The following is a 26,997-nucleotide window of genomic DNA, read 5'->3' as shown; positions in this document are numbered from 1 at the left end:
AACGTAATAATTCATGTATTTGGTTGTTGGGGTATAAAAATTATTTTGATATGATATATAACCACAACACAGATTAATGATTGAATACAAAACCAATATTTCATACTCTTACTCTACACAATTTCATAACGTTTTTGAGCTCTCTGCCTACAACACAAGTCATAGAAACTCCTGTACATTTGTCTCCGAGTTATGCGTGTTTGGATTCCTCGCTGTGTCCGGATTCCTCGCTGTGTCCGGATTCCTAGCTGTGTCCGGATTCCTCGCTGTGTCCGGATTCCTCGCTGTCACTCAGCGTCCCGTACTGACTATACAGACTGCCTTCATGCTGTTCGCCCTGACGCGGATGATCGTCACTCTGCTCACTGTTAAAGCTGGACTCGGCTTTCATACATAATCCACTATCATCCCTCTCTTCCAGTTTAATCCGCGAAGCGTCAAAATTCAAATGACTACCACTGCACAAGCTTTCATGAATATCTGTAAGGTTTTCATCACCACTCATAACTTCATATGATCCAGAAAATGGCTGATTTTTGAGCTCTGTTGTTGTGTCTTCTGAGAAGTCCTCACCACACAGCGGGGGAGGTTCCCGGCTGTGGAACTCCATATTTCCTTGGCACAATTGTGTTACTGGGTACTGATCATTCCCATCATGTTTATCGTCCCCCATGTCTTGTTCATTAACACCCATTTTATGTTCATCAACACCTATATTAATCTTATCAACACCCAAATTCAGTTTATCAACACCCAAATCAAATTTATCAACACCGACTTCCATATTAAGTTCAGCAGCTGATTGTACTGTTTCACTAGGAAACAAATTTTCTGATGATTTCTCCGGCTCAGATAGATCAATCAGATTACTGTTAGTTTTCACCATGGCGTCTGATTTCTCTTCCTTACATGATTCTTCTGCACTGAGAGCTCTCCAGTCTGTGGAGTTAGAATTAAGTGTTAGAGGAACTTCCTCTGCCCATGGGTCGTGTAATTCAGCCTCTTCATCTCCAACCTGTACAAGAAATCACACACAGTCTATCAAATATTTACTTGACAAATTACTTACCGGCACAATTTACGATGTCCTGTTAATGATATTTCTATGCTTTTGTTATTTTTCCATTAAAAGGTCAATATATGCATGGCCATCAATAAAACAGATATGAAAATTCCTGAAGGGGCATCAAATGAAAAACATGCAACTAATTGCATATGCTGTAGTAGATTAGTTTCGAATCAACAAATGCCCTCTAAGGTTCCTGTAGGGGTCCGGATTAGGTCCTCAGTACCCCTTGCTTGTCATAAGAGGTGACTAAATGGGGCGGTCCTTCTGATGAGACCACAAAAACTGAGGTCCCGTGTCACAACAGGTGTGGCACGATAAAGATCCCTCACTGCTCAAAGGCCGTAAGTGCTGAGCATAGACCTAAATTTTGCAGTCCTTCACCGGTAATGGTGACATTTCCATACATTTCCAGCATGACAGAATTACCCAATATACTGTCCTTGGTAGCTAAAAGACGACTGATGATATCAACTACAGCTACTGTGCACAGAGACCTTTAGAGATTCTTTTCTCTGCCACTTACCCCCCCCCCCCCCCCCCTTAATTACAGGCACACAACATCCAAAACCTGGTGCCCCTTAGCCCCTTACCTTGCTTCCACTGCTAAATCCACTAAATAGAGCTGCCGCTAGTTCTTTTTTCTCCTCTAGCTCCCTCTGTTTTTCTGCAGAAGCTGAATGGAGACCAAACTCCACTTTCGTCTCCTTCTCCAGAAAGCCCTCCTCTCCCCACACCTTGCTGATGCCTTCAAGCTTCAGGTCAATGTTTCTACAAAAGCAAAATCATTGTATCTCAGCAGTAACAACTCCAGCAGCACTCATTACTCGCCTACATGAACAGACATCAGTATACTCATGCCTGTGTTGTTTATTGTCTTATGGAATACACAATAAACCATTGGACTTTATTGGTAAATCCCATTCCATTTCACGATTGCCTCCCCTTTATAGTCAATTTTCATAACTAAACACGCTCAGATAGTGGCACTCTTACAACATTTGTATGGAGTGTGAGATAACTACTTAAGGAAAGTGCTTTTTCAGATCTCTGTATAGTGACCATCCTCTCCTATCAAATCCTTAAGACTATAACTTGAGTCCTTATGACTATAAATCAAGTCCTTATGATTATAAATCAAGTCCTTATGATTATAAATCAAGTCCTTGTGACTATAAATCAAGTCCTTGTGACTATGCATGATTTTACTTTGAGTTCTTGTGTCTATAGTTCGAGTCTTTGTGACTACAATTCGAGTCTACAATAGTCCAGTCAGTGACTATATATGATGAGTTCTTGTGTCTCTACTTCGAGTCTTCATCTGTCGAGTCTCTCTAAATGTTGAGTTTAAGCTGGATTTCTGGACTGCTCTTTAGTTTTTGCTGATAAGTGATAAAGTATGAGGTTGACAATTAAGTCTAAGTGACTTCAGACTGACATTCAGTCTAAGTGACTTAAGATTTAAATTAAGTCTGGGTGACTTAAGATTGATATTAAGTCTGGGTGACTTAAGATTGATATTAAGTCTAGGTGACTTGTTTCTAGCAGAAATCTGAAATTGTTACCTTTCCTGCCTACAGTAAGCCACAGTTATAGCAAACCTCCAGGGCCAGCAAAAAAGAATTCCTTATAACCAGACTTAGTTATATTCAATAGCGTTTGTAATACTTTCGTTTTATAGGGGAACGAGTATCACTTTGCAATAATCATGAATTCATTATAAGCATGTTTGTTTTAATTATGTTTGACTGTAACATGACTTGTCTTGCCGCATTTAACTTACTCTAGACTTTATATAAAATGACACGGTTGTCATGGACTTACTTTGATGACACGGTTGTCATGGACTTACTTTGATGACATGGTTGTCATGGACTTACTTTGATGACACGGTTGTCGTGGACTTACTTTGATGACACGGTTGTCGTGGACTTACTTTGATGACACGGTTGTCGTGGACTTACTTTGATGACACGGTTGTCTTGGACTTACTTTGATGACACGGTTGTCTTGGACTTACTTTGATGACACGGTTGTCGTGGACTTACTTTGATGACACGGTTGTCGTGCACTTACTTTGATGACACGGTTGTCGTGCACTTACTTTGATGACACGGTTGACTTGGACTTACTTTGAGTCTGAAGCTGTTGTCTTGCTACAGGTCCCTGGAATCGTTAGTTTTCCCGAGGAGCTGGATCGGAGAGACTCGCTGCGGACTCGGGATTTACCATATCCAGAAAATAGAGGATCTGGAAAATAATCGTCATAAACAAATCCGGATTTCATTAATCATCTACATGTATTTAACTGCAAGCCCAGGCAATAGAAATACTTTCATTTTCTCCTAAACATCAGAATCTAAACATGTGTAGCTTCTAATGTATAATGAGAAAAACTACCAGTACAATATCATAGAAAAGTTTACCCCACACAAAAAAGTGAACTGTCAAAGAATACAGAACAATTTTGTTAGATAACGATTTGACAGCAGAGCTCCAGATAAGGTGCGTATCAGCGTAAATACTCATTAAATTTTACCAACTACGCATTTAAGTTGAAAATCATGCGTACAATTACGCATCAGCGAATGTAAATACGCTTTACACTCCCAAAGTAATGCGTATTAGTCCGCGTATTTATGATACTTGTAGTACAATATAAATATGAATTATCTATTCATATGAATTGAGGTTAGCCCAGGACTTGATCATATATGATATTTAGCGCTATGAAATACGTTTTGATGACAATCACAATTTTAAAAAATTGGAAGAGTTAACTCAAAACACTATTAATATATAGGTCTACTTGTTATACTTTCTTTCTTAAAGGGACTGGTTCACGATTTTTGATGAAAATATTTTACATTTTTTATGTTAAACATTAAAAATATAACTTATTTAATGTTCACAGCCAAAATTTGACCTTCTGAACGCAAGAATAAAAGCAATATTTTAGCCTTAAATCTGTGTTATGTAAACAAAGACTCGAGTCTTTTTATGTAAACAAACAAACAAGTGAAATATTGATTTTGTAATATAATGCATCTTGATTTTGCATAGTCACAAAGTTTAACTTTTAGATGACACATTTCACACCAAAATTGCTTGAAATGTGAAAGATATAATAAACTTAGATCGATATCCACTTCTTTTGAAAATTTCGTAAACAATAGCATACCACAATCTTTGTTTACAGAATAAATAATAAACTCTCTAAAACGAGCTTCTGTGATAATGTATAACCTTAATTTTCATGTGAAATCTTTCAAACACATTAGACAGTAGATTTTGTTCATTAAAAGTCAAAAACAAAATTTTGGGGAAAATCGTGAATCAGTTAGTGTGCGGTTGAAAGCACAGGGGGAAAAACTTGTATTATCAATCGTGGACGAATGATATACAGAATTGGATCATAATCATGTGACTGAGTGTCTGACATATTCAAATTTAATGTATCAATGATAAATATCAAATTCAAAATGACAATGAATAGTTTTAATAAAAAGAACTACAAAGGATTTTCCCCGTAAATAGCTGGAGTGGCCTTTTAGTATAAACTTTAAGTTAAAAGTCTAACGGAAGAAGTATCGTTTATCTGGTGACATCTTCTGTGCAAAAGATCAAAGATAATCAGTAAATTAACAAAATACACTTTTGAATTTTTCTGAAAAGCAAAATACTCATTGATTTGAAAATCAGGGGGTAAATACACTTTGTGGTAAAAAATTATCTGGAACTCTGTGACAGTCAGAGTTGTGAATGAGATTCCACACCCCCCCCCCCCCCCCCCCCACCCCCACCCTGAATTACTGTGCATTTTTCCAAGGCGACAATCTGGGCAATACTTAACAGGAGGTCTCCAATCTCTAGTACAGGTCTTATTTTCAGGTGGTTCATTACACCTTGAAAGAATTTCGCAGATCAGCCCGAAATGATTTAATTAATGCAAAAATATGATATGTAATAAGTACTCATATATGTCAAAAAGGGCAGAGAATTTGCTATTTTCGGATTTAAAAAGATAATTTTCAAAAATTAATTTTAATTAATTCAAACAAAAGCATCTGGTAGATTTGAACTCTGCATCTGTGGGTCACTAACCCAACACTTTACCCACTCAGCTATTATAGCCACTTTTCCAAAGTAAACAGCAAACTCCCCGTCGAGCCCTCATTACATCACCTACGTATAGACCTCTCCTACGTGACGCAGTACAATATACAGATTTGTATATTGTGAGTTGGCGATTATCACGAAGGCTAATAACAGTAAAGAAGTAGTTCGTTGTTAAACGTTTGAAGATATTGACATTAAGAGCATTAATATAAAAGTATGGATTTTATATTAAACATAAAATGATCAAAAGATCATTTAAAAGTAGGGAGACTGTTCAAGTTATTGCGTAAAGTAATAAACTTGATGTTTACGTTCTTGTTTTGAAAGTTGTTTACGTTTGACGTTATGTTTATTTCATCATTCTACAGTGACGTCACACAGTATACACGGCTTAAGAAATTGCTATCCCATAATGCCTAACTGGAAGAGTTTGGTTTGTAAGCAAACGAACTCTAGGGGAAGTTTGCAGTAAACAGTAGAAAGCCTGACCTTTGACACTGGGTACACGTAGACTAGAGTGGATGTACGGCTTAGCTCCGTCCTCCAGCGCATCCGACACAAAGTCATCCAAAAACGACAAGGTGAAATCCAACTACAAGACAATATCATCAGACATGAAAAATAGATTAGATTGATTGATGTTTTCCACCACACTCAACAATTTTTCAGTTATCTGCTGGTGCCCAGTTTTTTTTTTTTGGTGGAAGAGAGAACCCAGATACAATGTACCTGGGAAGAGACCACCGAGCTTTCCTTAGTAAACTGGGAAACTTTCTCACTTACCGACGTGAGTGGGATTCGAACCCTACATGAAAAATACATTGAAACATACAAGTCATGTAGTTCAGTTTAAAAGCACTCATTGAAAATGAAATATCTATTTCAATTAGAATAATATAATTTAAATCTTAACTAGAATTAAAACAAAAATCATTATTGTAAATGTATTTGAAATAGAAAATCAATTTTGAAATGATTGTAAAAGTAATTCGAAGATTGTAATAGTAATTTTAAGATTGTAATTTCAAGATTGAAATTTTAATTTTTGATAGCAGATTTAAAATGAAATTAAGACTGTATAACAGCATTCAATTCCTCCTACGCCGAAGACAACAGTTATCTACAAATTTATGTGGCCAGAACGAGCAGAACGAAATCTCCTTGACATTCCATTCATTCTAGAACAGGTACCTGTGAAGTGTCAGCTTGTCGTGTTTGCAGATCCAGCATAACCGGGGAATCACAGAGCCTCTCACATTCCACAAGTTTCTAGAAAATTCAACAAAATCACAAATTCAAAATTGTCTGTCCATGACTTTACAATCAACAGGCACTGCTCTTAAAATCTAAGCATTTATGTTCAACACTCTTCGAATAATCCATATTTCACCTCCAGTTTCAAGATAAACACTGGTGCAGAAAATCTTTATACAGTGAAGCCTTTATAATCCGACACGCACAGGGAGACATTTTTTTTTGGGTCAGAATACACAGGGTGTCCAAATAAACAGTGTATAGACAATACAATTATAACATAGAAAAATTTATAAGGTTCGGAGTGCACAGTGAAACAGATTGCACAGGTGTCAGTTTAACAGTCTTTGAAATTAGCCTCTGGCCCGAAGACTAAGTCCAGTAAAATTGAGGTTGGGCTTGCAAAATTATAAGTTATGATCCTATCATCAATGTCACTGACTAATAGTGCAATAAATACTGACATGGAGTAGTGATTGTCGTCAGAATCATTAGTACAGTCGCTGCTTTTATAGCACATGACCTAAATTTGATACAAACCCTATCCGACAGTGATTCAGCGTTCTTTAGAACTTTGAAACTTATAAAAGTGATACTCTGAGTTTGATTTGGGCCAGGAAATTTCTCTTTGGTCTAGTAAATGGTCCAGATACAGAGGTCCGAATGACCAGTGATTAAACTAATATTTCGTTAAGACTGGATTAGGCAGTTTTAACTGTAGTCTCAGCCTTGTATCACATATGTGTGTATAAAACTGTACAAACATATTACTAACATCAAACATGTAGAAAATTTATCATATTGATGTTTACTAATAGGAAGGTAGAAAATTCATTTTATTATACTTTCATGTAAAATACTCGAACCTGATTGGTCAAGAAGCATTTGAAAAAACATATTGTTACCCTCTGAGAACAGAAAACACGCGCCCCAGGGTGATAGTATCTAGCAACGGGTAACAGTACTTGACAACGGGTGATATTATAAAAAATTATCACATGCGTCAAATTTATGCGCGTACGGTTCGCCGTAGATTGCTAGACGACGTCGTTTGAGCATTTGTAATAAACGCGAGTACCCGCATCGAAATACGAAATATCACATGACAGTGATTGATCAAATGTCAACAGACGCAAGTTTTTCTGCTTTCCAGTTTACATAACATTCAGTATAATAAAACAAATATCGGCTACGCCTCGGTTGACAATGGTTTTCTCGGGGTGAAAATTTTCAATGTTACCCTCAAATACATGCAATATTTATATAATATTGATGTTTACTAATAGGAAGGTAGAAAATTTATCATATTGATGTTTACTAATAGGAAGGTAGAAAATGTATCATATTTATGTTTACCAATAGGAAGCCACTCTGACTACTAATAATATGGGCTTTATTAATTATGTGCTTTACAATTATTATTAATATTTCTATATTTGAATTTTTTTTGTTTTAATCATATTCACCTGTTGTAAAGTGAAATCAATCTCCCTAGTGTATGTGTCCATGTCTTGTAGTTTCTTCACTGCTTCCTTCACCACCCCAGGTTTCAAAACACCACCACAGAGCAAACCGGTCATGCATGACAGAATCCACAGACGTGTGCTAGTGTCTAGGGTCTGTCTCAAGAACTGCTTCTGCAGAAGGGAGATAATTTTGTCTTCTGGCATGTTCTTCAGGAGAGATGAATGTTCACTCAATACCTGGTAAAAAAAAAGACCATTCATTTTCATCACAATTCCCTCCTAATGTCAATGTCACAGAAGATCTGTCCCATGGGGATCTGGGTTAGAATAGATCCTCAGTACCCCTTGCTTGTCGTAACAGGCGACTAAATGGGGCGGTCCTTCGGATGAGACGGCAAAAACCGGGGTCCCATGTCACAGCAGGTGTGGCACGATAAAGATCCCTCCCTGCTCAATGGCCATAAGCGTTGAGCATAGGCCTAAATTTTGCAGCCCTTTACCGGCAGTGGTGACGTCTCCATATGAGTGAAATATTTTCGAGAGGGACATTAAACAATATTCAATCATAGAGGATCTTGTATCTACAACGATTTCTTCCTTTCATACAAACATACAAGTGATAAGTGCTCTTGGCCATAATTTAGAATTACATGTTGCTCATTTCACTGAAAGTAAAAGTACTGATAGAAATAGGAATTCGTTAAGTGAATTCAATAATTATGAATTTACAAAAATATGACTATAAACACAACTTTACTAAAATACTGTATGGCAAAGAGCCAATGCCTACCATGATATGGGACCTTGGTTTTTCAAGGTCATATTCAAAAGACATGTTTACTGCTGGGCAACTGGCAAATAAACAGTCACTACCAATGTTAAATGTTTTATATTTGATGAAGCACCGATAGGGATTTGAACCCACGACCTCCATGTTGCAAAGCATGTTCAAAAACCACTTGGCTACAGCAATTAAAATTGTTTGTCCTCAGCACTTCACTCACCATAAGCATATTTTCCTGTCATGATAAACTTACCCATGTCATGACTTTAACAAGTTTCTTGAAGCAGTTTTCCTATTGTGATAAACTTACCCATACCATGAGTTATTCAAGTTCCTTGGAGCAGTTTTCTTGTCATGATAAACTTACCCATGCTGTGATTTTAACAAGCTCCTTGGAGCAGTTCTCCTGAAATAAACCCTGCACAGACTTCTTCACAATGTGTTGTAATGTCTCTGGCACCTGGCTGGTTTGAACAGGTAATTCCAAAACTATAAAACAGAAATACTGAGGTTTTGAGTCACATTGTCTGAGCTGCTGCTGTTTGTGGAGTAACTGAATCTGTCAGTATTATTACAACAAGAGGCCCATGAGCCACAACACTCACCTGGATATGTCAGTAGTATCAAAGCAACAAAATCAGACTTACAAATAATTTCAGGGAAATTTACATCTTACCATTATCTAACAACTGAAACAGGGGCATAAAACACAGGAAGGGACATAACTCTGTCCGTCTGACCTACTTTTGGTGAGGTTATTCAGGATTCTGTCCACCAGGTTTTCCGGTAGGTAGTGCCGTTCCACTTTAAGCACCATGAGAACAATATCAAAAGCCCAGACTCCATCCTGTCTATATCTGAGAATATTAAGGAAGTCCAACCAAAAAACAAAAAAACATTTTCCACCAAGTGGACAGGTGTTAATAAAACCATAGGAATTAGGTGCTAAATCTAATCCTATATAAATGTCAAATGATCCCTAGACAGGTGTTAATAAAACCATAGGAATTAGGTGCTAAATCTAATCCTATATAAATGTCAAATGATCCCCAGACAGGTATTAATAAAACCATAGGAATTAGGTGCTAAATCTAATCCTATATAAATGTCAAATGATCCCTAGACAGGTGTTAATAAAACCATAGGAATTAGGTGCTAAATCTAATCCTATATAAATGTCAAATGATCCCTAGACAGGTGCTTAATAAAACCATAGGAATTAGGCGCTAAATCTAATCCTAATATATAAATGTCAAATAATTCCTAGACAGGTGTTAATAAAACCATAGGAATTAGGTGCTAAATCTAATCCTATATAAATGTCAAATGATCCCCAGACAGGTATTAATAAAACCATAGGAATTAGGTGCTATATCTAATCCTATATAAATGTCAAATGATCCCTAGACAGGTGTTAATAAAACCATAGGAATTAGGTGCTAAATCTAATCCTATATAAATGTCAAATGATCCCTAGACAGGTGCTTAATAAAACCATAGGAATTAGGCGCTAAATCTAATCCTAATATATAAATGTCAAATAATTCCTAGACAGGTGTTAATAAAACCATAGGAATTAGGTGCTAAATCTAATCCTATATAAATGTCAAATGATCCCTAGACAGGTGTTAATAAAACCATAGGAATTAGGTGCTAAATCTAATCCTATATAAATGTCAAATGATCCCCAGACAGGTATTAATAAAACCATAGGAATTAGGTGCTAAATCTAATCCTATATAAATGTCAAATAATCCCTAGACAGGTGCTTAATAAAACCATAGGAATTAGGTGCTAAATCTAATCCTATATAAATGTCAAATAATCCCTAGATAGGTGCTTAATAAAACCATAGGAATTAGGTGCTAAATCTAATCCTAAATATATGTCAAATAATCCCTAGACAGGTGCTTAATTGAATCATAAAAGATGTGCTTAATTGAACCATATGTTTACCATATGTGTATACGTGTTTTTCATTGAACCCTAGATATGTGTTTATTTGAACTGTATACATGTATTCAATTGACCCCTATACAGACATTTAATTGACCCCTAGACAGACATTTAATTGACCCCTATACAGACATTTAATTGACCCCTATACAGGTGTTAGAATTAACACTAGACAAGTGTTTCATTGACATCCCCCACTCCCCCAGACAGACCAGTATTTAATTGTTATACATGTTAAATATCCTACATTTACAGCACTATACATGTTAAATATCCTACATTTACAGCACTATACATGTTAAATATCCTACATTTACAGCACTATACATGTTATATATCCTACATTTACAGCACTATACATGTTAAATATCCTACATTTACAGCACTATACATGTTAAATATCCTACATTTACAGCACTGTACATGTTAAATATCCTGTATTTACAGCACTATACATGTTAAATATCCTATATTTACAGCACTATACATGTTAAATATCCTACATTTACAGCACTATACATGTTAAATATCCTACATTTACAGCACTGTACATGTTAAATATCCTGTATTTACAGCACTATACATGTTAAATATCCTACATGTTAAATATCCTACATTTACAGCACTATACATGTTAAATATCCTACATGTTAAATATCCTACATTTACAGCACTATACATGTTAAATATCCTATATTTACAGCACTATACATGTTAAATATCCTACATGTTAAATATCCTACATTTACAGCACTATACATGTTAAATATCCTACATTTACAGCACTATACATGTTAAATATCCTGTATTTACAGCACTATACACGTAACACAGACAATTACAACAGTGAGCACTGGTAACAAAGGATACTGCTCTGTGAGGGTGATAATCTTCCTGATGAGCTCAGTCTTTGTGAAGTCATTTCCAGGACGATCCAAATGCTGGACAAGTTTACTACAGACAATCTTCACATTGCTTTCATTGGCCATGCTGTACAGTAGATCTACAGTCTAAACAAAAAACAAACCATAAACTCATATAGAAGGTCTACAGTCTGAACCAAAAAAAAACCCATACTGTACAGAAAATCTACAGTCTGAACCAAAAAACATTCTGTACAGTAGGTCTACAGTCTAAACCAAAAAACAAACATAGTACAGAAAATCTACAGTCTAAAACAAACAAGAGGTACTGTGAGCAATGCTCACTAAGAATACCCCCCGCTTACCCCAATCTCCCAAAGGGTGTTGTTAATAGGTATAAATTACCTCTTTCCTGAGTGTAAAAATATGGTATGCCTTTGTAGAAGAAAATGGAAGATATAGTCCGAACACAAATCCATGGCATCAAACTGTAATTTTGACCTTGAGATCAAAGGTCAAGGTCATAAAGAGGTCATGAATGTACATGACACATAGTCTTATGGTGATACACCCATGTTTTATGGTATGATTATGTCAAAACCTTATAATCAATTTTGACCTTGAGGTCAAAGTTCAAGGTCATATAGAGGCCATGAAGGTACCCGACACATTGTCTCATGGTGATACACTCATGTGTCAAATATAGTATGCCTATGTCAAAGAACAAAGAAGTCATGGCCCTGACACGAATCCATTGTAAAAACCTTTAATTTTGACCTTGAGGTCAAGGTCATATGGAGGTCATGAAGGTACATGACACATCGCCTCATGGTGATACACACATGTGTCAAATATGGTATGCCTATGTCAAAGAACAAAGAAGTTATGGCCCGGACACGAATCCATTGTTAAAAAACCTATAATTTTGACCTTGAGGTCAAGGGTCAAGGTCATATAGAGATCATGAAGGTACTCGACACATCGCCTCATGGTGATCCACCTGTGTGCCAAATATGGTATGCCTAAGTCAAAGAACAAAGAAGTTATGGCCCGGACACAAATCTGCACGGACAGACAGATGGACAGACAGAGTGATTCCTATATAGGCCTTTCCGAAAACGCGAGTTATCTCTCTTTGTATTCTTACATTTAGTGTGAATATGACAACTTCCGGGTAGTAACACACTCATACTTCGCATATATTATAAGAGTTATATTAGTATGGGTGCTGTTCAAAATCGAAAACAGTTGAAATTATTTGTACAAGAGAGTAAGAAAATGTTAATGGAAACAAAAACGAATTTCTTGATCGAGTCGGGTGTGATTTTTTGGGGGGAGAGGGGTTGTTTAAAAATTAAATTTGAAATCACGCAGACATTCATTTGTTTACATATGTCTCCAATAACGACTGACATAATTATTTTGTATGAAAACAGAACTTCTGATTCTCAAGAGATGATGGTATCTCATCAACTCAAAGCTCGGGTTTTTACAAGGATCGGGTTTTTACAAGGATCGACACGTGCAAAGATCTTGCATAACCCCCCCCCCCTTTCCAAAATAATAAAAAAATCAATTAAATTAGGAAATCAACGCTCTCGTTGTTTTATCAGGGTTAAAATTATTCCACCACTACCAATCGACTCTTTCAAAAATAAACCAGATTGTTTGGGTAACTTTCTCCAAAGTACCTGGACGTGTTCATTCTGTGTGCAAATCATTTGTACACTGCAGCATGAAGCTGGAATTGTTAATATCAACTGATATGTTTAAAATGCAGAAAAATAGGTAATTAAATAAAAACTTTAAAATCTTTAAAATTAATTTTGTTCAATATTGCTCGATTGATATAAATCCTTTTTCATAGATCTGTGTGTGTGTGTGTGGGGGGGGGGGGGGGGGGGCTGCCATATTCTCTAATGTACTCTTTGGGGGATAGGTAAGTTTAACCCCCAATAGAATGCTTTTGACGTTTCTGTATCTTCCCTCTTTTATTCGTTTTAGCCCCCTTGAAATGTACTTGATTATGTATAGGCACGTATCATGTCATACAGAAATTGCAATCTCAGATTTAGACCCCCCTTTTCGCCACAAATTTACAAAATACTTTTGAGTAAAACTCCAAATATTTAACCCAAAATGGCTGTATACAGGTACACACTCTTGCCGACTATAAATTCAGGGCGTTCAATTATATTTTAAGTTATTTTATTTTCAAAACATTGCATGTCTAAATGTCAGTTTAAAGGTGGTTTGTGACGATGAATTTCTTTATGGTTATACTTGTATTTGAAACTGTATAAAGTTTACAAGTGGGCAGACAGCTGGAAATCTGTCAGTGGCCTCTCACTTAAAAGTACAAGCTGGGATAAATTTTACTCGCCAATTAAAGAGATGGACATTTTCAGAATCCAGAGGTGTCAGTTTGACATAACTAGACGTGGCAGAACTGTTATCGCTGAATGTACTACATTGATATTGAACAAGTAACTTCTGATATTTTATTATAAATCTGACTGTATTAAAACACAGGCTAAAGATTCTGAGGAAATGTATGCAATATATGATATATACTAATTTCAGTCATAAAACACGTAAAATCCTGGAAAATGGGGGGGGGGTTAGTTAGAATAATCTAACTGCATCTCGGGACAGGCCCTTCTCTTTAACGATAGAACATTCTATCGGGGGGGGGGGGGGGTCCTCCTCTACTTAAAACATTAATTTTGTATTATTTTTACATGCAAAGTTGCTTATTTTCACGTGTATGAAGTAAACCTATGCATTGGGATTTTTTATTAATGTTAAAATATTTGTTGTAAATTATACAGCAATATCTTTGCGGCCTTCGGCACTGTTCATAATGACGCTTCTCGAATATACTACCCGGAAGTCTTAAACTACTGTTACGCAAGCGCACTACGTCCCAGATCAAGGAAAGATAACATGTTTTCGGATTGGCCTATACCCCCCCCCCTGAACTTCGTCCGGGGGGTATAAAAACATACTGAACAGAAGATCTACAGTCTGAACCAAAAAATATACTGTACAGGAGATCTACAGTGTGAACCAAAAAACAAACATGCTAAAGATCTACAGTCTGAAACAAAAACACACTGTACAGAAAATCTACAGTGTGAACCAAAAAACAAACATGCTGTATCGAAGGTCTACAGTCTAAACCAAAAACAAAACACTCTCACACAAAAGGATTACTGTATAAACCAAATAAAAAATCCTCCTAGTTAAATTTGATTCTTACAAAATCTTAACATTGTGACTTCTTAGCCAATAGGAGAGTTATTTTAGCCCTTGCTATTGACTATGCACTCAAAGTGGTGCATAGAAACAATTTTTCCAATGAATTCCTTCACTATAAATAACATACCGGTATCTATCTCATTGGAAAAATAAATTCCAATAATTACAGTAGAAAATTATACTGATCTCTTCAAAAACATTATCTCAAATTACAGCTTTATACCATAAATATGATAATTATGATTTTTGTAATAAACTGATTTTCTTCACAGAATTTTTACTTGGAAACTACTGTTTGAAACATTTACATGCCTTTGATTGAATGGCAGGATCTGGGTCATCTAAAAGCTCTACAACAATCATCTGACAGTCGGTTGTGCTTTCTGGACTGACTGCGATCAAATGAGTGAGAGCCTTCACTCCTATAAATAGAATGTAAATCAGATTGTTACACATTCATGTAAATTAGACGAATTTGATTAATTTAGAAACATTTGTTAAAAAGTAATGTTACCCCACTGCGTGCATAAACCACGCCCTCCAGGTAACAGTACATAGCAACGGTTGACAAAGGATAACAACGGGTAACAGTACAGTGATTGTTAACCGCGCAGAATGTTTGTGCATATAGTTCATGCATTCTTATAACATTCAAAATAACAAAAAATACAAAATTGTCACCCTTTGGAAAACCATCAGTGACCTCAGCTTCGCCTCAGTCAACAGAATGACAATTTCACGGTACCCTACAAAATATGTATTATTTTTATAATGTATAATTACTAAAATTAAATTTTGAAAAGCTTTATCTCCCTTAACCCAAATCTCGAATCAAGCCCAGCTCACAAATTTCCCCAATAAACAGAGTTCTATTCTCAAAAAAAAAAAAAAAAAAAAAAAAAAAAAAGAACTTGCAGTGATATTATTCAATGTTTGAAAAAAAAAAATATTTTGAGGATACTGTACATGTCACTAAAACTACAAACTGTAAATAAATACTTCTTGACAGGTATTTCTCAGCAACCTATTTCCTGATAGATTTGTATATCTGTATTTCCGTCTTCACTTGTAAATATTCACATTCACTGAATCTTTTCTCTTATATTTCTTTTGATATTGACATTGCTTTCATCTGCGACAATGAATACATGTCTGTTGCAAACTAGTTTGATCCGTTTTTTTATTACAACCTGCCTGTGTAATCATTGCATGGAGCGTTGTCAAGGTCAAAGGTTGCATTGGCTGTTCCATTTATTGTAATGAAATGGTCAATAATATACATTTATTGCATGATAGTGAGGGAGATATGAAGATTTGTTCACCCAAGAAAAATCTTATTCCCCGAGGGCAATTTATCTCCCACACATTCATGCAATAAACTGTTTATTATACTGAAACAAAGCAAGACTACAAAAGTGCATTTGAAATTGGAGTCCGCTCATCTATATACGTTGTATGTAGCTGAGATCGCCCTAACGGTAACACCGCGCCGTCAACGTATTAGAAGGTACAAACAACGAAATATAGTGATATGATAACCAGTTTTTGTATTTCCATTCTCTTTGAATGCTGATTTACTTGTTTGTTTTTGCATCAACTCAAAATCAGGCAATTTTAAAACTGTATAAAGAGATCCGCATATTTTGTGCCTTTCGAACTATGAAAGTAGAATGACTCCGACTTATTGCGACATCATAATACACTTTGTCTACTTTGACGTTAAATTTATGGAAAACGCACAAGGCTGCCCAAGGGGTAAATATGATAGGGAGATATGATGTTTGAGAAGGAGATATGAAGTTTTGTCATCCCTGACACATGACTGTCTAGACCAATCAGATTATGCGTTGCATAGAATTCTCATACTGAGGTACATGTATAATAATATATTTCTGTACTTAAATCTAGACAGTTTATATTTTTCAAAAATGCATAAAGATATGAATATAAATAATAAAATGTCTTTCTTTGTTGTTTCATCGGGTGATGAAGGTACATGTAGCAATCATTGCAGAAAATTTTTTCATAACCCGCTTGCATAGGGTATGAATTATTTCTACAATGCAAGGTACCTTCATCACCTGAAAAAACAATAAAGAAAGCCTTTTATTGTTTAAATGATGTACATGTATGACTTACCTATGTATTTAAGCGCATAACTTGTGGAGGAGATGAATTTTTTCACCCGGATGCTGGCTTCGTTTAAAAGTCCTCGATGGGGAGCGATGCTGGTAATGGTTACGATGCACTCGTACATCAGAGCTGTAAATAAACGTATAACAGAACTAGATCAGAAATCCTGCGCGGAATGAGGAGATCTTGTGATGTTTACCATGCACTCTGACCTTCATAGTAAAGCAAGGGTATAAAGAGAATCATTCTAGACAATTTAACATTCATATTCTCCAAAATGACAGAGTTCACGACTCATACAGCTTTATAATGACAGAGTTGTCTGTTCTTGGGGGGTTATAATGATAGAGTTGTCTGTTCTTGGGGGTTTTTAAAAACAGAGTTGTCTGCCCCTGGGTGTTTATAATAACAGAGTTGTCTGCCCCTGGGGATTTATAATGACAGAGTTGTCTGCCCCTTGGAGTTTATGATGACAGAGTTGTCTGCCCTTGGAGGTTAATACAATGATCTAAGGGACATATGTTGCCTGCGTGGGCATCAGTGATCACTGTACTCATCAAATGACCTTCACACAACACGTACATGTAATTCATAACTTACCGAAGGCCATCCGCTCTCTCATGTTGATTTTGTCCAACATATCTTTCAGCAGGGGGTATATGTGTTCACTGTCCCTGAAGAGATTGACAGAGAAATTTGATTTCGTCAGAATTTGACCTTATCTACTGCGAAACACAAGTACTGCAAACATAGAAACTGTTTGCGTATTGTTAATGACATAAATTTATCTATTACCCAAACATTTCCGTGCATATGATCATATGCATATGCATAGATCATATGAATCCGTAAACATGAAAATTTTAACAAATTCTTGAATGCATGAATTAAAATACTTGATATGAATTTCAGTGTATTGTTAATTATGTTTATTTGTGAATAAGCCCCAATGTATGGGAGTAGTGTTCACAACATCCTTAACAAAATACCATAAAAAGAACTGATTATTTGTGTTTTTTACGCTAAATGTCTCTCTCGCATATTTCATTTTAATTACACTCGCATGTAACTTTCTAAGTTTCATAGTAATCAAGATTTGAAATCATACTGAGTTATAATATACAAATCTGTCATTCCAAACTTTTTGCAATAAATAAAATACAATTCATATTTACATTTCCCAAGTTTTGCTTTTGATATCTTTACTAATCATAATGACAGTGTTGCAATTGTAAGCAATGAATCCTGATATATATAGTCCGTTCATTTTAATGGCCAAGAATTCTAACAGAAATGAATGTATAATGTAAATTCAAGAACTAATTTTTATTTTGGAAAATACATTTTTCTACATGTGGGTATGATTTGAAATGTACAATGTAAATATAAGGAATAAATTTCATTTTTGAAAATGCATGTGGGTATGAACAGCAGTGCTATCATGCTTCCTGAAGAATGCCAGCATGAACCATTGAAGTTCACACCCTCACATATTTTGATAAATTCATTCCAGTATACACTTTTCAGTTCCAGTATACACTTTTCAGTGACAAGACTGAGAAATGAAGGCACAATTTTGTGAATTTCATGTCTACTTGCTCAAGCGACCTTCATTCAAAATCCTTCTTAATATACATTCCCTGCTTACTAAGCTTTGACAACCTATGATTCAATAAGTTTGAAGTATACAGCAAAACCCATTCATTCCCACCCAACTGTTGACATGGGATTTAAAACAAACACCTATGCTCTCATAGAAGTTATTTACTTTTTGTTTCCTCTGCCCAGAATTGATAAGGCTCTTAAGATGTCTATCTGTAACCATGGTAACGGGATGCCGTGGTATTCAAAGGATGATGGAAGGCTCCTGTTCATTATCTGCTGTAGAATGCTGCTCAGGTCAGAGGTCAAGTTCTGGCTGTTCTGATTTCCTCCCTAGGATAAATATAACAATTATAATTATGTAATTTTAACAATTTATTTCAACTACAAGTAACAAGTTTTGTTAATGACTCAGTCACGATGACATTAGTATTCAACATTTTGTTGCTTGCAACTAAACCAAGCATAATATAATTTCTTAAAGAAAAAAAAAGATGTGTTTGTGAAACACTGACCCCCCAGATTACAACAAAGTGGCAACATGTCAAAGGTCAATGTTAAGGTCACAAGGTCAAAGACTTTGGTGTCAATGGAAAGGTCTTGCCGTAACAAATACACATACCAAATACACATAACAAATACACATACCAAATATAAAAGCTCTCCCTCTTGTGGTGTAAATGATATGACCAAGTTTTTTGCCACAGACAGACAGACGGACAAAAACTATATGATCCTGTATCTTAGATTCCAGAGACATATAAAAAAAATTATGAATTTTATAGCTTACTTGAAAAGGTGATTCTTAAAAATTCAAATAATCCAAACAGATCTCTTATTCGATTGACATTTTTTTCCTTTGATACAACATAAAGCATATTTGTTAATGTGGGTGTCTCCAACTCAAGCATATCTACTGTACAAATTAATCAAATGTACTGTACAAATTAATCAATATTTACTGTACAAATTAATCAATTGGTGACTTACATTATTTACTGTACAAATTAAGTTGTAACTTAAGATTTTCCCTTTTCTGTTATACTTGTAATTTGTAGTGACCTTGAAAGTCACAGAGAGATGTTGAAGGTCAGTACTTACTCTGAGTAATTCCAGCTGTATTTTAACTCCTATTGACATCACCCCTGGATCTTTGTCGTACAGAAGCTTCCTGCTGGCGTCCTGCAGGTGGCGCTGGTAGCTGGGGGTAATCCTTATATATCGCAGGATACAACAGGCTGCCTTCATTCTCACCAACTCTCTTTGAAAGTTAAATACACTAAATTTTATAAAACTCTAAGGCAACAAAAAAAAAAAAAATAAATAAATAAAGAAAGATGAACACCATATTTAAATTCAGGTTCTTGATGACTCTATTTGAAATAAAGGTAGGTTTATGATACAGAAAAAACCTAGTTAGAAACTCAGATCCCCAGTCTCTTATCTCCTGAGAAGAAAAAGTCAGATATGTGACAGACGGATGGACAGTAAACAATCATTTCAAAATCAGCATCTTGATCTACACAGTAAAGGACTAGAGAGGGAGAGGAGATTATTCCCCACTACTATGAATCAAGTCTTGCATTTTTCTCCACATTTAAGTCAAAATGACCCATTTATCAAACTTAATAAAATAGCAAATAAACCCGTAATTAAATACATTCTGTGTCTGCCTCCTCAGTGAAGTCTAAAACTGATACCTCGACATACATGTAGTTACAATAATCTCGTGATCTACATGGAAGGTGAAGATGGCGAACAGTGATCAATCTCATAACTCCTACAAGCAATACAAAATAGAGAGTTGGACAAACACGGACCCCTGGATATACCAGAGGTGGGATCAGGTGTCTAGGAGGAGTAAGCATCTCCTGTCGACCAGTCACGATATCTTGTATTGTATAGCATACCACAGATTTAATTCAGGATGCTGGAAAGAAAGTATTTATAAGAATGCTGATGGTGTATTTTAAAAGTTTTAATATTTAGTTGAGAAACATACAAGATTTAATGTAGGAATTTAATTTTGTAGAAACCTATATTTTTCAAAATGAAGTGATTTATTTCCCCCTGAATATAAGGGACACATAGTGTGTTGTGGTCTTCGATTAATTATTACGTAGAAAATTCACTGATATCTGATTGTACACTGTAATTAAAACTTTCCTGAGAATTAAATGTAATGACTGAAAAAATTATATGACAGTACGATCACTGTATTCACGGATTTTAATCTTGCGTCCTTTGTGCGATTCTTTTGCAAATAATGTAAGTAATGATGTAACAGAGAACGAAAACCTTCCCTTCACCTGTATAGTAAGTCATCTTAATGAAAACCTTCCCTCCACCTGTATAGTAAGTCATCTTAACGAAAACCTTCCCTCCACCTGTATAGTAAGTCATCTTAACGAAAACCTTCCCTCCACCTGTATAGTAAGTCATCTTAACGAAAACCTTCCCTCCACCTGTATAGTAAGTCATCTTAACGAAAACCTTCCCTCCACCTGTATAGTAAGTCATCTTAACGAAAACCTTCCCTCCACCTGTATAGTAAGTCATCTTAACATATCAGTCATTTTTTTCATAATTATTTTTTACGAAATATATTTTCGACAACCATTTAAAGTGCAAATAGAGCTGCACCTGAAATTACATGTGAATGAAACAAGAGACGAACCTCGGATGTTCTAATTTCTTCATTACTGACGGCAACATCATACTCATGACCCCAACGTCCGAGCTGACCAGATGGCAGATGGCTGTCAGCGCAAAACAGTTGTCCAATATGTTAGTGCTGTTCAAATCCTACAATAGGAAGATACTGTTATTTGCTGTTCAAATCCTACAATAGGAAGATACTGTTAATTGCTGGTCAGGGTCAGAATAGGGAAGCTACATAAAAATCAAAGCTTTCTAAGATCCCAATCTTAGCTTTCTCATGATCCCAATCTTACCTCTCTAGAAATCCCAATCTTAGCTTTCTAGAGATCCCAATCTTATTTTTCTAGAAATCCCAATCTTAGCTTTCTAGAGATCCCAATCTTAGCTTTCTAGAGATCCCAATCTTTAAGTTACCTCTCTAGAGATCCCAATCTTAGCTTTCTAGAGATCCCAATCTTAGCTTTCTAGAAATCCCAATCTTAGCTTTCTAGAGATCCCAATCTTAGCAAATTAATTTCAAATTTGAATCCTTGATCCACCTTTAATAACATAATATTTATCCTATCAGGAATCCTGGATCCACCCCAAATTACATGATAATACTTATCCTATCAGGAATCCTGGATCCACCCCAAATTACATAATACTTACCTTCTGAATGGTGTTCATCAGTAGGAGAATCAGCTCGTGGTCACGATGAAGAAGCAATGTTGCTGTGACATAACCTGTAAATTACGTGTTTTATTATTATACCGGTAGAAGGCCACTCTCTAAAGCTTACAAAAAGCGTGAAATGATTACATGAATCGAAAGAGGGATGAGATAGACAGGGTATTCACACATTTCAGAGAAATAAATCATTGCCACCAAAAAAAATTATCAAAAAAAAGAAAAGAAAAAAAACGGGAATGGGGGGGGGGGGTGTAGTAATATCCATACTTCAGGTGCCTGTGGTCAAATTCCTCATATAAAGATACACTAGAATATAGAGTTAAATCTGTCTAATCCGACAAGCGTGTACTTAGTTTTACTGGAAATTTTTACTCTTAAGTTTGTTCTCAATTGTCCTTGTTCCATGTGATCATAACTTCAATGCTAGAAAATTACAGGTATTCATTTAGAACTTTAGGTAAACATTCAGCAAAAACCAGAGCCTTAATGCCCCCAGATCTTGTTTTCTTCATGACCAGCAATTGTCATGATTGTACCAAAATAACTCTTTTGATAAAATAATTTTAGCCTTGCCTATCCTCTTCTCCAGTCCCGAGCCTTGCTGTGCCAGTTTTAAGGTGTTGATCAGGCCGAAAGAGACGTCATAACCCATCATGTAACAGAACACGAGACGACACAGGTAGTCACAGACAGAATCCTGAAATAAACGGGGAAGTAACATCAGCGGAGTACTATAAACATATTTTTTTCCACCGCGTCATGATTCTGCAAAATAACAATTTGTTTAAAGGTCATAGGAGACGGTTTTTAACAATACTTTTTCTCTCCATAATTATCAACTTTGTTTCATAGACTCCTCATAAAAATGCTTTTTCAAGATTAATAACGATATTAACTCGAAGAAATTGAAGTGCAAAGGTAGTCGGAATAGAAAATCGTTACCCGATTATCGTTCCTGATTTCCTGAATTTGTGATGTCATAAGAGACCACACTCAGATTTGCAAATCAAAACAAAACAAAAGCACAACCATAGACGATTTATTCGCAACTGAAAGAGTTTTTGAATGGGGAACCATAGTTTGTTATACACGGATGTCACTTGGAACTCATAATTAATACAAATGCCAGCCACATCGACGATTTTTTCATCAGTGGACGAACAAGAAGATCGATCTTGAAAGGTCCTATTTATTCCGAATCAGTTGAAATAATATTGACTGGTTAATGATAGGCTAAATGTAAGATAATTTCAGCGTACATTTTCTGATGACAATAAGAGAAATATAGATTGTTATTACTTGCGCTATTTCTAACCCCATGCAGACACACAGCATCATTTTTTTTCAAAAGGGAGGGGGGGGGGGGGGTCAAGTTAAAGATTGACTGACAAAAAAGGTGGGCACCCCCTCATCCCCCTTTAGTTTTATGTGCCCAAGTCCCACCCTGACTCGGATATATTCTATAGCCAAATGGGAAATTCCTTTCTTTACACACATCGTGAGCGCCGTATTTTTAATTCATTTTCATAGGATTTTTACAAGTATTGTGTGCAGCTATTTTAGCCTCGTTTAACAGGTGAAATAAATATAAATGGCTACTTAACAATCTTTACCAAAAAAATTTGCGACATTAGGGCCTATATGAAAAATAATTTACTATCACTTTACTTAACATTAAACATTAGTTTTAAATTTTGTCCCCAATATGGAATCAAACCAATGTGCAAATTAGTGCTTCATTTGAAAAAAAATCACCCCCCCCCCTCCCAACTCTTGCATGACCGCAAAAATTGGTTTATTACACCTGATATAAAAACTAGTAATTTCAATATCGCTCCACCATTTGCTTTGAACATTCTTTTTCAAACAGAAAAGAGGGGAGGGTATCTGATAATGCAACTTTCAACATATAAAGTTTGACCTATTCATCTTCATATTATTTTTTTATATATTCAAAGAAAAAAGATTCTGATCAGAAGAGCTTCATATGATTATTTCAAAGTCAAATTTCATTTCTAAACAAATCAGATCATGTTTGTACTAAATTACAAATATCTGTAGTTATCTACTAGTTAATGTCATTATAATACAGTCACTGAACGTTGTGCAGGATTTTCTCATCTTCGTCGTGCTTGCAGTTGGTCTGTAGTCAAAAATAGTGAAAACTGCATCTGGTTGAAGATTTCATTTCATAAACTCATTAGTTTTTGCCAAAGTAGAGTGTATACGATAACGAAACTGATCCTCATCAACCCCCGTAATCGCGTAAAACGATTGTCAAACAACTTCAAGATATGTGTCACAGCCAGGTCTTCTGAACGTTGGATCATTTAGACAAAATGGTGAGGGTTGGCAGCTCTGCATTTAGACAAGAGTATATAAAAATACCCAACCTGCTACATTACTGTTGAATGTAAGCACACTGAACATTTTGATGGCTAAAACCTGCAGTTGTTAGCATAAACAAATACACATTTTGCGTCAGGCTGGTCTCTTTTGACGTCATCAAGCAAGGGAGATAAGTCATCTGACTATTTTGATACTTCACACTACAGCAATATTTGACGGTCTTTAGTGTCTGTTACCTTACAATTTTTTCTGAATGCCTTATTTACATATGTTAAGTAAGTAAAGAAGACAACATTTTCGTGGAAAACAATTCTTCTTAAAAAATCGTCTTCTATGACCTTTAATACACGTATCAACACTTCGCGAAAGTTACGTCCCTTGTCAGCCATCTCCCGGATAAAAATCGTAATTCCATATGTTGGCCTTTGTACTTTTCCTATCTGTAGCTTTGATATCTGTTATTTTTCCATCAATTGTAGTCAGATTGGGGCAACCCATTAACTTGTATGAAAACTTGGTAATTGGCTAAAATTCAAAGTAATAACAACTTACATTAGGTAAGGTAAAGAAGGAAAACTTGGTTTTTCACTGATTGACCTTTGGCTGACCCCGCAAAGGGACGTAACTCACGGCGAAGTGTTGATACGTGTATTCGCAGGTAGAAAATGACACGAATTTCTTGGATTGCCATTGTATGTCATAAAGCACTTTTAAAAGTATACTTGCCTGAGACAAATTTCCACACAATATAAATATCAGAGTATATATAATGTAAATTAATCTCACACGTAAAAAAGCATGTCTAGAGTACTTCATTTACTAACCAGTATTACTTAGATGTGAGGGAGTCTTTTGAGAGTTTAAGCTTGTGAATAAACTTATACATGCTTTAAAGATAAGCCACAGAGTTTTTATTCATAAGCTTAAACCATCAAGTTCACTTTCTTAAATATGCTAGTGAAAACCCGATCAAAATCGGTGCTATAATTCCCAAGATAATCATATTTATACACCTGCGAAAACGATCGGTACCATCTTTAGTGATTGCATTGGCTATTGTAGAAGAAAGGGAAAAAACTTTTAAAATGTGGCTGGACCAGGAATCAAACCCTGCAGTACTATTGAGGTGTTCTATACATGCTGAACGGATACTCCCAGTCCATCTGTTATCCGTCCTGTTTCTCTTGAAATCTCTTACTCATTCAATGTCTCACTAAAAAGACTTCAACCCTCAATCTCTAAGTGGGTTAGTTCTTTGGTTGTCTATATTCTATATAAGAGGGTTTGAGGAATCATTTATCATCAGAACAGTTGTGCATATATATTTGTATTTTTGAAACTACAACCCCAACCCAACCCCGAAAACAAACACTTCCAGCGTTTAGCATTATCACCACTTATAGAAGATCTCAGACTATTGTGGTAGTGTGAGTGATATGACATTCCTACTAGCTCTGGCTAGTGTGCTAACCCTTTAGCTCGATTGGTAGAGCGCTGGACGTGTGTGCCAGACACCTGGGTTCAAATCCCATCAGAGGCATAAAAAATGTCTCTGTTAATACAAAGATAGGCAGCTATGCATAATGAGTACATGTAACTGAACCACAAAATATGAACGCAGCACCAGTCTATGCGAAAGACAATGTGCAGTGCCTCTGGTCCGATGCGCAAGTTTTTACACCGGACCAGAATGTCCGATGTCTCAGTGTCCGGTTTTGAACTTTACTATTTTGACACGGAGTCATTTAAATGTTTGTTATAAGTAAAAAATATCATACAAATCCAAATACGTAAATAAATGTGATTAAAACCACATGGAGCGATCTCGTTAGGAAGAGAAGAATATGGACTATGAGTAAAAATTTTTAACGGCCTGCGAGAAGATTCAATACGTACGGTTTGAAAAAAAGGCCGACCATGGCATTTTCACGTGTTTCACATTTTTACATTAGGTTTTTCGGACTGACAAAATTTGGTTCGGTCCTGTGTGTTCATTGATTACACAAGATCGAATGTCATGTGTGGTCCAAAAAACTTTCGCATAGACTGCAGCACCTCTGCACTAACAAGTCATGTGCATTACCACTGAGCTCTTTAAATCTACACATTGAAATAAAACACGTACCAGAGACACATCTGTTCTGCTTAAACTCTCTTTGATCTGGGACAGTTCATGTGTAACAAATGTCTGTTCCTCCTGAAAAATCCAGTCAGATTAAAGTGAATAAGTCTATCAATAACTCACGAGAAAGTTACAGCTGTCATTCTTGCCTTTCATTTTTTTCTTGATTTATATTGACTTACTTCTGCTGTGATCAAGATTTTGAGAGAGAGAAGAGAAGAGAGAGAGAGAGAGAGAGAGAGACTGGTATATCCCAATATTTTCTCCAGAGTTACAGATCTGCAGCTATCTTCTGCTGAATTAAAGATTTTTCGGAGAGAGACGGGGAGAGAGAGAGAGAGAGAGAGAGAGAGAGAGAGAGAGAGAGAGAGAGAGAGAGAGAAAGAGAGGATACTTGCCTTTCTATTTCGACACCTGGAGACAGTTCGGATAAAGCCGTGGAATGATCGCCCCATTAACTTCTTTGGTGTAACGCCTGCATTCTTATCCCCCGAAGATCCCCGGAGTCCATCCGAGAATAAGGAGAGGGTTTTCTCGATGACGTCAGACATGGTCTATTGATCTTCTTATAACCATTTTGCAGTCTCTGTCTTTAGCAATTTGTAAACGATCATTGTGTCAACAATATTGGACCCTCCTCTGACGCGACGCACACTGACGACCATTTTACTTTCGTTTTAACAGGATGT

The 26,997-nt window shown here is 36.0% G+C and overlaps 1 protein-coding gene across 1 annotated transcript; it reads right to left on the bottom strand.

Moving 5' to 3' along the window:
• On the bottom strand, nucleotides 1–26,997 carry LOC125662344 (AP-4 complex subunit epsilon-1-like). The gene is made up of 19 exons (XM_048894521.2): nucleotides 26,707–26,997; nucleotides 26,312–26,383; nucleotides 22,411–22,534; nucleotides 21,817–21,890; nucleotides 21,182–21,309; nucleotides 19,606–19,765; nucleotides 18,671–18,837; nucleotides 17,503–17,576; nucleotides 16,909–17,031; nucleotides 15,082–15,191; nucleotides 11,516–11,655; nucleotides 9,434–9,546; nucleotides 9,057–9,178; nucleotides 7,906–8,142; nucleotides 6,377–6,454; nucleotides 5,675–5,777; nucleotides 3,199–3,316; nucleotides 1,660–1,837; nucleotides 1–1,015 (listed from the first exon to the last, which is right to left on the bottom strand). Exons 1-19 carry the CDS (start codon nucleotides 26,857–26,859, stop codon nucleotides 245–247), a joined length of 3,045 nt encoding a protein of 1,014 aa, XP_048750478.2. The 5' UTR covers nucleotides 26,860–26,997; the 3' UTR covers nucleotides 1–244.

Source organism: Ostrea edulis, chromosome 8 (assembly GCF_947568905.1).
Source record: "Ostrea edulis chromosome 8, xbOstEdul1.1, whole genome shotgun sequence".
Lineage (NCBI taxonomy): Eukaryota > Metazoa > Mollusca > Bivalvia > Ostreida > Ostreidae > Ostrea > Ostrea edulis.
This window is presented reverse-complemented; position numbering and strand designations above follow the sequence as displayed.